We start from the raw sequence: 18630 nt of genomic DNA, 5'->3' as shown, positions 1-18630 counted from the left end.
AGGAAGCAAAGGTAGGATCTAGGGAAGCACACAGTGACTAAGGCCTCTTTTGGGCTGCAACACTTAAGGACTAGTGTTATGAAGCTTTCTGCTCCTGTTCAGATATAGGCTTGGAAGTAACTACACCTTCTTTTGGCCCTCACACCTTTGGAATGTGGGTATTACTGGGCAGATTCAGTCATACCTTTTCTCTTCTCACAAGGCAATTCCTACTCCCTAGCCATTATCCTCAAATCCTTCCTACACCGAGATGGGAGAAGGAGGGGGATGAGGGAAAAAGCAAGTGAGGCAACATGACTAACAGCCCAATCTTGTCCCAGCCAGCAAAATCATGCTGTGCTTTCTTTTTGGACTAGGGAAAGGGAAAACTCTGGATTTGGTTTAGTTCTGACTTTTGGAACATTTATCCAAAATTGATAAACCACAAAATTCTTTTCTCAATTGGCTTACGACTACAATTAAGATATATACATACATATATACCTATATATAGCACACACACATATATATGTATGTGTGTATACACACATGTACACATACACATATATATTTTCATGCTGGGAAGGAAGTGATGTGGAGTATACCTCAGACTCCACCAGGGCAGTAGGTCCGTTTCTACCAAGATCAGAGGGCAGAGCTGTAACCCAAGTGTGGGGCATGTCTAACTATTGGGAGATTTTCCCTTGGTGAAGTATCTCTTTTGTCTTCCTCCTTTTCCCACTGCCTTTCTGCCCCCAAATAGAAATGTTTCATTCTAGTTTTCTGTCCTTTTAAGTTGTTTTTCCTTAACTGATTTAAATTGTACTCTAAAGCTGGACTTCTGTAAATAAAAATAAGATTTATCTTAATTGTTTTTTTATGTGTGTGTGTGTGTTTTTAATTGTGAATGGGAGACTACACACATATATATGTACACATATACATATATGTGTGCATGCATGTGCATACACACATGTACTCACTCACCCATATATACACACACACATATACACACATATAGTGGCTATAGCTACTGCAGTAATTCATATATCTACATATATGTGTATATGTAGATATATGAATTACTGCAGCTGCTATAGCCATACCCTTCCCACTGCAGTTCAGTTTCACCCTGCCTTGTGGAAGTGTCTGAACCCAAGGACAGTTCCTGGCACTCAGTCAGAAAGCGTTTATTAAGTGCCTGCTATGTTCCAGGCTCCCTGTGACACACTGGGGATACTAAAGTGTACCAAAATTACCAAAACAAAGCAGACCCAAAACTTTCAAGGAATTCACAGCCTGATGGGGTAGACAACTTGCAATCAGCTATGTACAAAAAAGGGTATAGATAGGATAAATTAGTGAGAACCTCAGAAGATCCCCCTTTAAGGGGAATCAGGGTAGACTTCTTACAGAGGGTGAGATTTTAGCTAGGACCTGAAGAAAGGAAGCCAGGGAATCCAGGAGGCAGCAATGTGGCAGGAGAGAATTCTCACCAAGGGAGAAAGCCAGTGGAGATGCTCAGATAGGCGATGGAGTGTTCTATTAGGAGAATAGAAAGGAGACCAGCCTCATTGAACTACAAAGTACATACAACACATGCTGAAGGTAGGACCCTTGACAACCCAATTAACCTGTCAGTAACTCCCAGGCAATTCTCTCGAGCTAGATGCTGCATGGAGAAGATGCTATTGTCACTGGTAAAAAGAAGTCCCTCACTGGGGAATTCCCTATACCAAGGATATCATAGCTCCAACCCAAAAACCCAAAACCTACACAGCAAAATTGAATAAAAAGATCCAAAAAGTTCTTCAATAATAGCTAACACTTAATAATAATATTTATATGGCACCTGCTAGGTGTCAGGGCACTAGACTAAGTGCTTTATCAATATTATCTCATTCAATCTCACAACAACCCTGGGAGGGAGGGACTATTATTATCTCCATTTTTATAGATGAGAGAACTAAGACACTCAGAAGTTAAGTGACTTACCCAGGGTCACCCAGCTAGTTAAATATCTGAGGCTGGATTTGAACTCGTGTCTTCCTGACTCAAGTCTCATCCCTGACTCAAGTCTATCAACTGTGCGACCTAGCTAAAAAGATCCTTTTCAATTAGGAGGAATCAGGAAAAGTTTCTTGGGGAGGGGCTCTGTGTGTGACATTATTTAAGGTGGATGTTGAAGGATGTGTCAGTTTTCAAAAGGTAAATATGTGGCTGGGTGAAGGGAAAAGAGGCCAAAGAAAAGCCATGTGACTTTAGTATCCCCCAGAGTGTTGAGCTTAGGGCTCCAGGTACATAGTAGGTGTTGAGCAGAATCACTCTCAAAATTGCAGGGGAGTTGAGAGGTCATTTATTATACAACATATACCTAAATAGCAATTCCCTCTTCAATAAAAATCACACACACACACACACACACACACACACACACACACACACCCCATGTTGTACAGTGGAAACATCACAGCCTTTTAAAGTTCGAAGTCCTGAATTCAAATCCTAGCTCTCACTCTTCATTACAGCCTGGATGACCTTGGGCCAAGTCCTTTACTCTCTCTGGGCCTAAGTTTCCTCATTTGTAAAATGAGAAGATTGGCCTGAAACGTCCCTTCCAGCTCTCAATCTACAATCAATGACCCTGAGTATTTTGCAAAGAGGGATCAGCTTGACCAAAGGCACGAGGTAGGAAGGTACAAGGCTTGGCCAAGGGGAAACACAGTCCAAGTTGGCAAATACATAGCATGTGGGACAGGTCTTGAATGCTAGACAAAGGTGCCTGGTCTTTATCCAGTAAGTAACAGGTGGCACATAGAAGCAGCTCGGCAGTGCATTAGGTAGAGAACTAAACCTGGGGCCAGGAAGACTCAAGTCCAAAACCAGTCTCAGAGGCTTCCTAGATGTGTGGTCTTGGATAAGTCTGCCTCAGTTTCCTTATCTCTAAAATGAAGACAATAATAGTACCTACATATTATAATAATATAATATTATAATACCTACAGTATTGTTGGGAAGACCAAATGAAATGATATTTGTAACAACACTAAACACAGTGCCCAGCACATAGTAAGCACTATATAAATGCTGGGCAGCTAGGTGGTGCAGTGGATAGTGCCTCAAGGCCTGGAGTCAGGAGGACCCAAGTTCAAATCTGGCCTCAGACATTTACCAGCTGTGTGACCTTGGTCAAGTCACTTAACCCTGTTTGCCTCAGTTTCCTCATCTGTAAAAGGAGTTGGAGAAGGAAATGACAAACCACTCCAGTATCTTTGCCAAGAAAACCACAAATGGGGTCACAAAGAATCAGACATGATTGAAACGTCTCAGCAACAACAATGACATACAAATGCTCATTCCCATCAGTAAGAGGGAGCGGCTGAAGCTCTTGAGCAGGGGTGTGAAGTGAGGAGATCAACACACGAGGAAATATAGACTAGTAACCCTGAAGACAATAAAGAGAATTCTGGCATTAAGACAGCAGGCCAGATCTTCATAGCCCTTTACACAAATGATCTCATTTCACTCTCCCACAGCCCAAGGAGGCAGGGGCTGTCATTATTCCCATTTTAGATGAGGACACTGAGGCAGAAAGAAGTTATAGGGGTTGCTCAGGGTCACACAGCTAGATGGAAAGCAACATGAAGACCTGGAAAAGGGAGAACAGGGGAGTGGGATGCCCCATAAGAAGGCCATGGCCACAGGCCAGGCAGCTGCTCATCTGTACCTCCTTTGCCAGGGCAGTGACAGGAGGCATGGAGGAAGAGAGAAATCGGGAACATGGTGCAGAGATGGCATCTACAAAGAGAGAAGAGAGATCCAGGTCAAAGATTCTAGCAGGGGTGGGGAACCTGTGGCCTTCTAGGTCCCTGAGTCCAAGTTTTATGAACAAATTCTTTTATTAAGGGGATTTGTTCTGTGAAGTTTGAATTTAGTCAAAGGGCTGCACTTGAGGACCTAGAGGGTCACAGATGGCCTCTAGGCTGCAGGTTCCCCACCCCTGTTAGGTGATTTGAGAATAGCAATCCCTTTAAACACCATCTAGTGAGGACCTACTCTGTGTGTGTGTGTGTGTGTGTGTGTGTGTGTGTGTGTGTGTGTGTGGCCCAATGCTTGGCAAAATTCTACCAAACAGACATGGGGAACTCACCTAAAGAACTCAATACTGGACATCTGTCATCATCTGAGACAAACAGCCCTGAAATTGGAGACAAAGAAAGCAATGCAGCCGGTCTACTCCATCCGGAGATGGAAGGGACAGGAAGCCAGACCACTATAGGATGTCCGCAGCTCCCAATCCGCCACTCCTGTAACTCAGCATCCTACCCTGTGCCCGGACCAATACAGGAGTGATGGACGCAGGCTGAGCCCCTGAAGGATCTCAGAAGTTCCACAGCTTTGAGGGACCTCAGAGAGCATCCAGTCAGACGTCCCTCTTATTTTCCAGAGGAAGAAACCAAGGCCCATAGAGAAAAAAAGGGACTTGTTTAAGGGAACAGAGCGAGGGGCAGAGCCAGGCTAGCTCAAAGCCCAGGCCGCTGGCATCTCCCGACTTCTCCCGGTACGCCCCAGAGCGCTCTGGAGAAAGGACGTTGTAGCAAGGCTAAGTGACACCGACAACATCAGACAAGGGAAACTCACTCGTCAAAGGTGGCGTAGTCGTTCTTGGCTTCCAGCCACATGTACAGAAACACGAATGACAAGCATAATGTCGCAACCAGGAAGGGGAAAAATATCTGATCTCCCTGGGAAAGAAAAGAAAATTAGCCTGGTTTATCTCTGATTCAAGCAGCCCTAAAGAAATCTTAGCACATCCTTTCAGAGAGGCAAATGAATTTTCTGCAGAGGTACAATGGTATGAATAAATGCCAAACAGGAAGTAATCCCATGATGTGAGTGTGTGTGTGTGTGTGTGTGTGTGTGTGTGTGTGTCGAGGAGGGGGCAAATCAGCTATAGACTTCCTTTTTTAATGTTCGGCTCAGACTATTATTAAATTGGGTTTGTGTTCACAAAATGATGGAAGTTCAGAGCTGCAAGGGTCCTCAAAACAGAAAATTAGTGAAGAGACCATGGAATTTAGCTCAAGAAACACCCTTAAACATAGATCTAAAAGGCATGTGAGCAATCATCTAGTACAAACCCCTTGTTTTACAGATCGCAAGATCACAGATTGGGAGCTAGAAGGGACCTCAGGGGGTCACTGAGTCCAACCACTCATTTTACAAATGAGTAAACTGAGGCCCAGCAAAGTAAGGTGATTTTTTTTCCAAAGGCCCCATACTAGTAAGTGATAGATCTGGTACTTGAACTTGCGTCCTCAAGTTCAGGCCCTCCAAATCTAGCTTTCTTTCAACCATCCCTCACTAACCCCCTTTGTGTATCACCCCCTTAACCCTAAATGAACCAGCTGAAGCTCAAGAATGTTAGGTGGCTGTGGAATCCACATAGCTAATAAATACGAGGCCTAGGACTAGCATCCAGGTGTTCTGACCCCCCAGGCCTAGTGCTCTCTTCATTGTCTCTCAAAATACTTCCTAATGTTATTCAGTCCCTTGAAAGGAAGGGAACCAGCATTTATTAAGTGCCTACTGTGTGTCGGGCACTGAGCTAAGCACTTTACAAGTATCTCATTTGATCATTGCAACCACCCTTGGGAAGTTAGTGTTATTATTTATCCCCATTTTCCAGTTGAAGAAACTGAGAGAGACAGAAGTTAAGCAAATTGCCCAGGGTCACACAGCTAGTAAATATCTGAGGATAGATTTGAAGTTTGGTCTTCTGACTCTAGGTTCAACACTCTAGCAACTGAGGCAAACAACTGTCTCTAGGATTCCTGGTTGGGAAAGGGGGAGAGTGTCAGGAATAGATTCTATTTTGAAGCAGAGTTGTTTTAGGGGAAAGATAACTGATTTCCTTAAAAGGAAAAGACAACACACATATACCCAAAAAGCAGACCCAAATGACTCAACCAGGAGCGAGTGTTATGTCAGGAGCCTGCTAATGGAACCCTTTCATAATGCAGATTAGGAAGCAAGACTACAGTGTGCTACCTGGGTGGGGGGGTGGGGAAGCACTGGACCAGGAAATGGAGAATCATCTAATTCAGAAGAGTTAGAAGGAGTTTCAAAGGTTTCCAGCCTTCTCATCATTATCCTAGGGGTCTTCCTTTAGACACACTCCCATCCATGGCTTTTTAACCTAGGATTTGTGAACCTGCTTCTTAAAAAATATATATTCTAATAGGTCTTTTACAATATAATTGGTTTCCTTTGTAATCTGGCATCTTTTATTTTGTGCATCTAAAAACATGATGCTGAAAAGGGGCCCATAGGCTTCACCAGACTGACCACCATCACAGGGGCCCATGGCAGAAAAATAGGTAAGAACCCATGCTTTAGGCTGAATGTCCTTCCTAAAACATGATACTCAGAACAAAATGCCATACCCCAACATGTGGTCTGGCCAGGACCCAGGGTGACCTGGGTTCCTTAGAACAGGCTCTGCCACTAATTCTGGTTGAGGGAAGGGTATCCAACTTCCTATGGCCTCAATTTCCCAAGTTGTAAGATGAAGAATATGAATACCAACCCTGTCCACCTCACAGAAGTGTTGTAAAACAGTAGTCAATGACTATAGTAATCTACTATTTGATAAATCCAAAGACCCCAGCTTCTAGGATAAGAGCTCACTCTTTGACCAAAACTGCTGGGAAAACTGGCAGAAACTAGGCATAGATCAAAATCTCACACCATATTACAAAATAAAGTCTAAATGGCTTCATGATTTAGATATAAAGGCTGATACTGTAAGTAAACTGGGAGAGCAAGGAATAGTTTACCTATCAGATCTATGGAGAAGAGAAGAATTCATGATCAAACAGGACATAGAGAATATTATGAAAAGCAAAATGGATAACTTTGATTACATTAAGTTGAAAAGTTTTTGCACAAACAAAGCCAATGCAACCAAGATTAGAAGGAAAGTAGAAAACTGGGAAAAGAATTTTTACAACCAGTCTCTCTGATAAGGGCCTCATTTTTAAAATATATAGAGAATTAAGTCAAATTTATAAGAATACAAGTCATTCCCCAATTGATAAATGGTCAAAGGATATGAACAGGCAGTTCTCAGATGAAGAAATTAAAGCCATCTATAGTCGTATGAAAAAATGCTTTAAATCACTATTGATTAGAGAAATGCAAATCAAAACAACTCTGAGGTACCACGTCACACCTATCAGACTGGCCAACATGACAAAACAGGAAAATGATAAATGTTTGAGAAGATGTGGGAAAATTGGAACACTAATGCTTTGTTGGTGGAGTTGTGAAATGATACAACTATTTTGGAGAGCAATTTGCAACTATGTCCGAAGGGCTATAAAAATGTGCATACCCTCTGACCCAGCAATAGCACTTGTAGGGCTATATCTCAAAGAGATCATACAAATGGGAAAAGGACCCACATGTACAAAAATATTTATAGCAGCTCTTTTTGTGGTGGCAAAGAATTGGAAATTGAGAGGATGCCCATCAATTGGGGAATGGCTGAACAAGTTGTGATATATGAATGTAATGGAATACTATTGTGCTAAAAGAAATGATGAACAGGCTGACTTCAGAAAAACCTGGAAAGACTTGTACAGTCTGATGCTGAGTGAATGGGAATGATCTTTTCCTAAGGATGTTAAAATAGGCTCCCCTAGAATTAGGAGAGGCACTTTTGGTCAAGTCAAGTCGAGCAATACTTATTATGCACCTATTATGTACCAGGATCTGTGCTAAGTGCTGGAAATAAAAAGGAAGGTGAGAAATAGTCCCTTCCTTACTCAGGCAGCTTATTCCATTTCAGGATAACTGTTACAAAGTTCTCTCTTATGCTATGAAAGCTTCACCCTGTAATTCATTCTCTCTCTCTCTCTCTCTCTCTCTCTCTCTCTCTCTCCCCCCCCCACATCACCCTCAAGGGCCAAGCATGAAATAGGGTAAGGATTCATAACCTAGGGTCCTTGGATAGCTTTCCAGGGGTCCATGATCTTGGATGGGAAAAAAATAAATCTTTATTTTCACTAACTTCTAACTGAAATGTACTATTTCCTTCCATCATAAACAGAGGCAACAAACATTCTAAGAAGGTCCGTGACACAAAAAAGGTTAGGACTGGTGCCTGGTGTAGGGTATGGGGAGCTAGACTTGAAGTCAGACCTGACTGTGTCCAAGTCCCACTTCAGACACCTGCCAGCTGTGAGATGCTGGGTACAAAATCCTCTCAAAGCCTTAGCTTCTTCATCCGTAAAATAAAGGTGGTGGCCTCTTCAGTCCCTTCTAGCTCTCAAACTATGAGATTATGACACTAGGTCTGATCTCTCTGCCACAACACAGACACTTGAGGAAAAACCAGTGATGTACCCTACTCCCAAGTCTTCTATTGCCCAAGCTAACCATTTATAATTCATCCAGCTGGTACTGATATTGCACAGTCTCTGATCCCCTATTCTGCCTGTCAATATTCTTCTTAAAATATATCACCAAGCTGAATACTGCTACACGTGTAATCTGACCACAGCAGAAAAGAGGGGAATCTCCCTCATTCTGGCCATTAGATTTGTCGGCCTTTCTCTAAGCCTTAATTTTCTCATCTATAAAATGGGCTACCCTATTGTGAGGCTCCAATGAGATGATGTTGTATGTGATGTGTTTTGTTAACTATAAAACACAATATAAATGTGAACTAGTCCTATGACTGATCAGCACCACTCATTTTCACAGAATATTGGGGTTGGAAAGGACCTCAGGTATCATCCAATCCAACTTGTAGCAAGGAAACTTCCTGGATCTGAAGACTGGGGATCTTAGGCAGCATGCCTAAAATCTCTGTTTTATTGGCATTTGATGACAAGTGGCTTTTGTTGTTCTCCAAACATTCCACGTCTGGGCATCCATTATCCCCAGCCAGAGAGCAAACGTTACTTAGATTGCTTAGATTCCTCAACTGTAGAATTAGAGACTATGATTAGATAATCTCTAAAGCCTCTTCCAGTTGTGATATTCTGTGAGTGTATAGAGTACAACTCTTCAACGTCGTCTTTTCATTCTTATAGGCTGCATGGCAATACTGACTGACTCTTCCCTCTTTTGGGAAGCTCCAGTCCTCAGGGCTGGAGACAGGGGGGAAAAGGAACTCTGTTCTTTTCACTGATTTTCACTTTCTGACTGTAGTGAAAGGATGAAGGAGAGGTAATGCAAAGGACCAGAAGGGGAATGGAGAGGTAAGAGGAAGAGGCAGTTAGGTGGTGCAATGGATGGAGGGCTAGGCCTGGAGTCAGGAAGACTCAAGTTCAAATCTAAACTCAGTCACTTCCTAGATATGTGATGCTAGACAAGTCACTCAACCTGTTTGCCTCATCTGTAAAATGAGGATAATTTGAGCACCTACCTCCCAAGATTGTTGGGAGGATCAAATGAGATCAATAGTTAAAAAGTGCTTAGCACAGTGCCCGGTATGTCATAGGTAATTCATAAATACTTCCTTCCAAGAAGAGGGGATAAAAAGAAAAAAGAAAGACGACCCAATATAAAGAGGGCAAGAAGAGATGTCCTTCAGGAAGGACATTAATGAGCTAAAAAATCAAAACGGTGAAAATTCCTGAATTCATCTTTATGAGAATTAGTTGGAAGAACCAGGATGTTTATTCTGGAGAAGAGAAGGAGTAACAGGACATGATAGAGGTCTTCATGGATCTGAAAGCTGTCATATACAACAACTTAATTTATTCTGGTTGCGCTTAGGAAGCACAAGCATGCAAATTAAGGTTTGATCTAAGAAAAAAATTTACTAACAATTAGGCCTAACCAGAAAGTAAGGCCTCGGGATATTGTAGACCTCCTTAGAGGTCTTTGGGATCAGGTTTGATGTCCATTTGTCAGAGACATGATGGTGGAGAGTGTTTCTTTGGGTAAGGGATAGGATTAGATGGTAGCTGAGGCCCCTTCCAACTATGAAGTCCTGTGATCCACGGTGAGACAGATGTTTTCTGTTCGTCCTTGCTCAGGGGTGGCAGGTGAGGATTTCGGGCTCCAAATACCCCATTTTTTATCCTTTTGATCACCACCCCCCCAAAGCTGCCCCCAGGAGAAATGGGGGGTGGGAGGCCCTTGAACCTGAGGACAGGTGCTTCCTACACCAGCCCTTACCGGCAAACAGCAATTAATACCATTCTCTAGCTCAAACCACTGGTAGCGTTTCCAGCGACAGCTATATATGCCCTGTAGGAGAGTGATGAAGGGATGTCGGTCATATTGCTGGGTTATCCTCCACCTCATCTTCTTTATTTTGCTCAATTTCAGTATACTAGGATCAAAAAAATTGCCCTGCAGAGGCAGCGAGAACATCCGTGTCCCTGGAAGGACCAAGGTGAGAGGGTCAAGGTCTGGGATTCTGGCCAAATTGGTTCCTAACCTGGTTCCAACTCCCGTAACCCAACAAGAAGCTACCCTCCCACATGGCAGGACTTTGGACTAGGAACCCAAGAACAAGATTCTACTCCAACAGAAAATTGCTGTGGGGCCATCCCCCAAAAGGGCTCAATTATCTTCCATAAAATTGATCAGGAATAGTGGCACATGTCTTTACTCCTTGCTACTGGGTAGGCTGAGGCTGGTGAATCACTTGAGTTCTAGGGTTCTGGGCTAAGTCAATTAGATAACCATACTAGGTTGCACACCAACAATAGGGAGTCACCATGCTGCCTAAGGAAGAGCAAAGGCCCATCACCAATGAGACTGGGCCTGTGAATGGCCGCTGTATTTCAGGGCCTAGAAGAAATGGGCACACCCAGTCTCAAATTTTTTTTTTCTTTTAACTAAAATAATGATACCCTATGTACTTTACATAGTTGTAAAGATTCAATGAGATCATAGATGGGAAAATGCTTTGAAAAGTTAAAACTGGCATCCAGCAACAGAGATAGGGACTAGATTTGTGGTTTCATTAGTATCAGGAAATCCCTGGAAGGAAACATCCTCAACAAATGAAGGTCAGCATCTTCTCTGCCCCTTCTAGCTAAAGAGGCTTGCCTGGGACACCAAGAGGTAAGTGGCTTGCCCAACCAAGGTTACGTTGTCAGTGCAGGTCTTCGTGACTCCCAGGCCAGCTCTCTGGCCACTAACCCACAGGACTATCAGCAACAGCAAAAGTAGTAGCAGTGATAATAATCTAGGACCTTTTCTACCATACAACACTGTCCCTCTATCTCTTAAGATATGCCATTTTTTTAAAAAATGGACCATTTGGGGCACCTTCCTCTCCCCCAAAACATCATCCATTGAGTGCCCTTTGTTGTATGTTTTGCCACCTTGGTAAACAACCATACAAGTAAACATAGCTCAATGATAAACTGGGGATGGTGTCACCTGCAGTTATCTGTATGTGTGTGAGTGATGTTTCTGTGTGTCCATCTTTCTTACACATACAAATCTGCAAAAGCCTTTAAAGTTTGGCAGAGTTATTTTTGGGTTTTTTTAATTCTTCTGGGGATGCTCCAGTACTAAGCAGAGAACATTCACTGTGCATAATAATAATAAACAATAGACTAGGAAATGTTCATTTATTGAATAAATGGGTGACCGGTGGGCTAAGTGATCTCTAAATGGAGCTACTTTCTTTCCTGGGTCCCCAGTTACCTGGGAGAACTGTAATCCTGCTTTTCTTGTGAGGATGGCAACTCATTATTCCAAATCCTAGTAGAGTCACCTGATTTTCTTTAAAACAAGAGGAAAGGGGGAAGGGTAAAAAACAATCAGGAAATAATAATGATGATATCTATGATGATAATGTTATGACAACGATGTGATAATGATATATAATATTACATGATATACTACAAGAGGATGATAATAGCATTTACATAATACTTCGTAATTTATTATTCTCATTTTACAGATGAGGAGAACAGGGCTTAGGACAGTAAGTAACTTGTCCAGACAGCATCAGAGCCCAAGTTGTCCAAACTCCAAGCCCAGGACCCTATGTAAACCAAAGGAATCCCTGCCCTATTAGAAGCAATTTGATAAAGGAGGGAAAGTGTCAATGACTTTGCTGTTATCTTTTTTATTCGTGTTAATTCATAATGATGACTGGAAAGGTGAAGAGATATGCATTAGGTTACGCACGTAGTAAATAGCAGAGCCAGGACTAGAACCAAGCTCCTCTGACCATGAATTCAATGGTCTTTCCATTGATCCTTTGAAATAGTATGTATTTCTTTTTCTTAAAGGACTACCACAAAAATATTTGTAGTCAATATTCAACAAACATGCTGCAGAGGCTAAGGAGACACAGAGAAATTCTATAAGATAATAGATATGCACTTGAAATTGCAATCAACGTATTTTAATACCCAACAATTTTGATGAAAGGAGGGCATTGGGGAAAACAGAAAGAAAAACGGAAAATGGTTTAGAAATAAGAAATGAAAGAGGTCAAAAGCTGGTAAATCAACCAATAAACCTAAAACCTATAGATATCAAAACTTTCTTTAAATTTTTTTCAATTAACAAGTATTTATTTTCTCTTTGCAGAGAAAAAAAAGCCAAATAAAACTCTTAGAAGAAATACACATGGTCAATCAAAACAAAATGTTTCATTCTGAATCTCGAGTTCGTTACCTCACATGAACCCTTTCTTCAAGAACAGAGTAAGTCATAGGTGCTGAACAAGGAAAGTACCAAATTAGGTCACAATGAAATGGCTTATGGCCTAAATAAAACCACAAATGATAGATTGCCAATGTGGAAAACCTTTCTGAATCAGTTTCTGTTATACAGTATGACCATCGAATTGTCAGGACGAAAATCAAAACCAAATTGCTATCAGATGCAGAGAGATGACACACATTTGAGGAAACTCCAAATGGACTTATATAAACAAAGTGATGACACCAACCAAAAAGAAAGGGAAGGGTATGAAAGAACAGATTTCCACACCATCACCATTAACTAAGGAAGGAGAACATATTTTAATTAATCTTCACAAAGTCACCTAAAGATTTTAGAAATCACTTAAACCAGAAAACCTTAATTTCTTAGTTACAGCAGCCAAAGACATAATGGATTTTGAATATAAATCTCTGTGTACAATCTTACAGAAGATTCTTACAGATGGAGGAAGATTATGAGCATCATGATCTCATAAAACCGCAAAGAGTGGTAGAGAGAAGACAAGTTTTTAAAAAGCTTGACTTGAGATCTAATTAAGCCAAATCATTCCAAGAACATTTAGGATGAAACTAGCAGAACAGTAACAATAAAAAAAATGTTAAAGATCTGTCACCATTTCTTTTTTTTTTTTTTCAGAAAAAAATGTTTTCAATAGTATTTTTCCAATTACCTATAAGGATAATTTTTAGCATTCATTTTTACAAGACTTTGAGTTCCAAATTTTTCTCCCTTCCTCCATTCCCTCCCCTCTTCCTAAAATGGTCACAGTTTCTTTAACAAACTCTTTTCACCACTAATAACAATGTAAGCCACCATATTTGGAGTATAATATCATAGACTATTATTACAGTATAATAACGTATTAGAGTATAATATCCCTGACATGCTGCATGAAGAAATAGAAAAGATACTTTAAAAAAATGGGAAAACTATATAGAACAGACAAGCATATACATAGAGACAAGCCATGCTGGAGGCAATACAATTTTAAGGGCATTAAAGGATCAAATTTACCTTTTCTCTATCTTGTTTGTACTGTTGTTTACATGCTGTTCCCCAACCCTTACCCACACACATTGAACTGTGAGTTCCCTGAGAGCAGAAATTGTCTTTTGCTTTTCTGTGTATACCCGGTTCTTAGCACGGTATCTGGCACATAGTAGGTGCTTATTAAATTCTTACTGACCAACTGAAAAGGAGAATACTGAACTGTCAGAGAAAAAAAAATCATGGACCAGTTCCTGAAAAAAGGTGATCACAAGCATATTAATAATTATAGATATTTATGCCTATTTTCCAACCTCTAGAAAATCTTTATGAACATAAGATAGTAGATAGATAGATAGATGATAGATAGAGAGATAAACAGAGATAGAGAGATAAACAGATATAGATAGATAAGATGGATGGATGATAGAGATAAACAGATATAGATAAATGGAGATAGATAAGATAGGTAAGATAGACAGGTAGATAGATACATAGATAGATAGATAGATAGATAGACAGATAGATAGATAGATAGATAGATAGATAGATAGATAGATAGATAGATAGATAGATACCAAGGGAATCCTTGATGAAAATGGGAGAAATAAACAGGCAAGCTTCCCCATACAATATTACACAGCAGGTGACATCTCTACAGCCACACTGACTGAAAAGTACAGTGAATAAAGGATGCCTCTGGTTAGAATATAAATTCCTTTATGGCAGGAATTGTTTCATGTTCTTATCTTTGAATTCCCAGTTGCTAATACAGTATCTTACACGTAAAATGTGCTTAATAAAAATTTGATGAATTGAATGCAATTTGTTAGCTTTTAGTAACAAACGGAATTCAGTAAAGCAAAATGCCACCTTAAAAGATTTTCTCCTCCAACAGGGTGTTTCCCCTATATATGTTAAAAACACAAGATTTCTTTTTTTCAATTGTTTAATATTTTATTTTTCTCCAATTACATGTAAAAATTTTCAACATTCATTTTTTAAAAATTTTGAGTTCCAAATTATCTCCCTACATTCCTACCCTCACTCCTCATTGAGAAGGCAAACAATTTGATATAGGTTATATATGTACAATCATCCCAAACATATTTCCATATTATACATGTTGTGAAAAAACTACAGGCTCCACCCCCCCCAAAATCAAACAAACAAGAAAAATAAAGAAAGTAAAAAAGAGTATGCTTCGATCTGCATTCAGACTCCATCAGTTCTTTCTCTGGAGATGGATAGCTTGTTTCATCATAGGTCCTTCAGAATTGTCTTGCATCAGCGTATTGGTGAGAATAGCTGTCATTCACAGTTGTTCATCATACAATATTGTTGTTACTGTGTACAATGTTTTCCTGGTTCTATTCATTTCACTTTGCATCAGTTCATATAGGTCTTTCCAGGTTTTTCTGGGAGCATACTGCTCATCATTTCTTGTAGTACAATAGTATTTCATCACAATCATGTGACATAATTGTTCAATGATTTCCCAATTGATGGGTATCTCCTCTATTTCCAATTCTTTGCCACCACTAAAAGAGCTGCTCTTAATATTTTTATATATATAGTTCCTTTTCCTTTTTTGTTTTTTTATCTCTTTGGGATACAGACCTAGTAATGGTATTACTGGGTCAAAGGGTAAGTTTGGTTTTATAGCCCTTTGGGCATACTTCCAAATTGCTCTCCAGAGTGGTTAAATCCATTTACAATTCCAATGACAATGCATTAGTGCCTCAATTTTTCCACATTTCCTCCAACATTTGTCATTTTCCTTTTCTGTCATAATATTAGCCAAACTAATAGGTATGGAGTGTTACCTCAGAGTTGTTTTAATTTTCATTTCTCTAATCAATAGTGATTCAGAGCAGTTTATATGACTATAGACAGCTTTTTCTACTACATATGAAAACCGCCTGTTCATATCCTTTGACCATTTATCAATTGGGAATGGCTCTTATTTTTATAAACTTGACTCTGTTCTCTATATATTATCAGAAAAACCTACTATAAAATTTTTTCACAGTTATGATTGCTGTGTATTTTCCTCCATCTCATTTTCCTCATTTATCCTCCTCTCTCTCTCCATTCAACCTGTCCACCCTCAAAAGTATTTTGCTTCTGACATGCCTCCCCTATCTGCCCCCATTCTATCAGTACTGTCCCCTCTTCTCTTCCCCTTCTCCTCCCATCTTTCTGTAGGATATTATAGACATCTATATGCAAGTGAGTGTGTATCTTATTCCCTCTTTGAGCCACTTCTGATGAGACTATGGTTCAAGTGCTTCCCCCTCACCTCCCCCCTCTTCCCCTCTACTGTAAAAAACATTTTCTTACCTCTTTTATGTGAGATAATTTATCCCATTCTACTTCTCCCTTTCCCCTTCTCCCAGTACATTCCTTTCTCACCCCTTAATTTTATTTATTTATCACTCCATCATATTCAATGCATACCTATTACCTCTGTTTATGCATACTCCTTTTAACTCCCCTGATAATGAGAATGGTCTTAGGAGTTACAAGTATCTTTCCATGTCGGAATGTAAATAGTTTAACGTTATTGAATTCCTAATGTTTTCTCTTTCCTGTTTATCTTTTTATGCTTCTCTTGAGTCTTGTGTCTGAATGTCAAATTTTCTATTCAGCCCTGGTCTTTTCATCAAGAATGCTTTAAAATCCTCTATTTCATTAAACATCCGTTTTTCCCCTGAAGGATAATACTCAGTTTTGCTGAGTAGACTATTCTTGTTTTTAATGTTTTTAATGTTGCCCAATTCTAATTTTTAAAGTATTTTCTTCAGTGAGCCTTTGTACCTCCTTTTCCACTTGGCCAATTCTACTTTTTAGGGAGTTCTTTTCTTCATTGTATTTTTGTACGTATTTTTTTTCATGTGGCCAATTCTGCTTTTTAAGGCATTCTTTTCTTCAGTGGATTTTTGTGCCTCTTTTACCATTTGGCCTTTTCTGTTTTTTAAGGTGTTACTTTCTTATTTTTGTGTCTCCTTTACTAAGATATTGACTCTTTTTTCATTATTTTCTTGCATCACTCTCATTTCTTTTCCCAATTTTTATTCTACCTCTCTTAATTGATTTTTTAAAATCCTTTTTGAGCTCTTCCAGGAATTCCTTTGGGACCTGACACCAATTCACATTTTTTCTTTGAGGTTTTGGCTGTAGCAGCGTTGACTTTACTGTCTTCTTCTGAGTTTGCATTTTGATCTTCCCTATCACCATAGCTACTTTCTATGGTCAGGTTCTTTTTTTGTTTGTTCATTTTCGAGTCTATTTCTTGACTTTTAACTTGATGTTAAAGTTAGGCTCTGTTACCTAGGTGGAGAAGGCACAGCCCCAAGTTTCAAACCTTTCTTGCTACTGTTCTCAGAGCTAATTCTAGGAGTCTCTAAGTTTTTGGTTCTTCCAGGGTGGTACGATATAGATGAAGGTGTGGTCACTGTTCTCCTGACCTATGCTCTGGTCTATGAGCAACCACAAGCATTCTTTTCAGCCTTGGAACTGATTAGGGTCCATGTTTCCCCATGGCTACAAGCTCTGGCATGTCTTGGACGATGACCCAGATCCACATATGGGCAATGCAACAGAGTCAGGCAACAGAGGCTAGTACTGGAGCTCTAGAAAAAGGACTCCTGAAATCTCCTTATGACCACTTGTCCTACTCGCTTGCCATCTGGAGGCTGAGAGATCTGGAAGCCACCACTACTGATTCAGGTGCCCTTAACTCTGGCTGCTAGGGCGTGGCCTCTCCTCCACTCTCACCCCAGTGTAATAGAACCTTCTGACCTACGTTGTCTTGGGTTGAAAAAATTATTTTAGGGGCAGCTAGGTGGTGCAGTGGATAAAGCTCCAGCCTTGGAGTCAGGAGGACCTGAGTTCAAATCTGGCCTCAGACACATGACACTAGCTATGTGACCCTGCACAAGTCACTTAACCCTGATTGCCTCACCAAAAAAACAAACAAAAAAATTATTTTACCCATCCTTTTGTGGGTTCTTCCCCTCCTGAATTCATTTTGAGGCATTAAAGTTGTTTTGGAGGGAATTTGGGAGAGCTCAGGCAAATCCCTGCCTTTTCTCTGCCATATTGACTCCACCCCAAAACCCAAGATTTCTTGACAAATGTAACAATTGAGATAACACTTGTTCGAAGACTTTTTGATTATAAATGGCAAGCAAGACATTAAAAAGACCAAACAGTTCTTCTGACAAGACTCTTACACAGGGTGGTCAAAGTCACTAAAAAACTGACTAAACCAAATCATAAGTTTTATTTCTGGAAGCTATATTCCTTTCCAGCTTGGAAAGACAAGAAGCTGACCTGTGATATGAGCTGGAAGATAGAAATTTCCCCCTACAGTAGGAGTTTTAAGGATTTATAATAATAATTGCTAGCATTTACATAGTACTTTAAGGTTCACAAAGTGCTTTACAAATATTGTCTCATTTGATTCTCACAACAGCCCTGGGAGGGTATGTGCTTCTATTATTCCCATTTTGCACATGAGGAAACAGAGCCAGATAGTACTTAAGTGACTTTTCCAGAGTCACACAGTAAGGGTCTTGAGGCAGAATTTGAACTTGGGTCTTCCTGCCTCCAGGTCCAGTGCTCTACCCATTGTGCCAACTAGCTGCCTCTAAAGGGAGGAAAAAGAACACATAGAGAGAACTGAGATGGGGCTATTTCCCTCCTCAAACCCAGGTGAAAATCTGAAGGGACAGGTAACATGGACAAGGATATTGGCTTAGGTAGCTGGAGCACTGAGGAAAAACCCCAAAACACCAATATGGAGGAACTGGTAGTCTTTACTCCAACCCTCTGCCTAGGCTTGTCTTTTCATCCTCTTAAAGATTGCATCTCACTGGTGTAATCTTATTGCTTATAACCTCATGTGGTCGACCTTGTTCTTTGCATTTCCTCGTACCTTTT

General features: G+C 40.3%; 1 protein-coding gene across 1 annotated transcript in view; it reads right to left on the bottom strand.

Moving 5' to 3' along the window:
* GDPD4 (glycerophosphodiester phosphodiesterase domain containing 4) overlaps positions 1 to 10371 on the bottom strand; it is a gene marked incomplete at its 3' end in the record, with an annotated part of 85885 nt that extends 75514 nt beyond the window's left edge. The window contains 2 exon segments of the mRNA XM_027848087.1: positions 4621 to 4724; positions 10174 to 10371. Coding sequence (XP_027703888.1) covers positions 4621 to 4724; positions 10174 to 10371 — 302 coding nt within the window.
* Positions 10372 to 18630: the final 8259 nt, after the last annotated feature.

The sequence above is a fragment of the Vombatus ursinus genome, unplaced genomic scaffold (genome assembly GCF_900497805.2).
Source record: "Vombatus ursinus unplaced genomic scaffold, bare-nosed wombat genome assembly UNPS02005659.1, whole genome shotgun sequence".
NCBI lineage: Eukaryota > Metazoa > Chordata > Mammalia > Diprotodontia > Vombatidae > Vombatus > Vombatus ursinus.
This window is presented reverse-complemented; position numbering and strand designations above follow the sequence as displayed.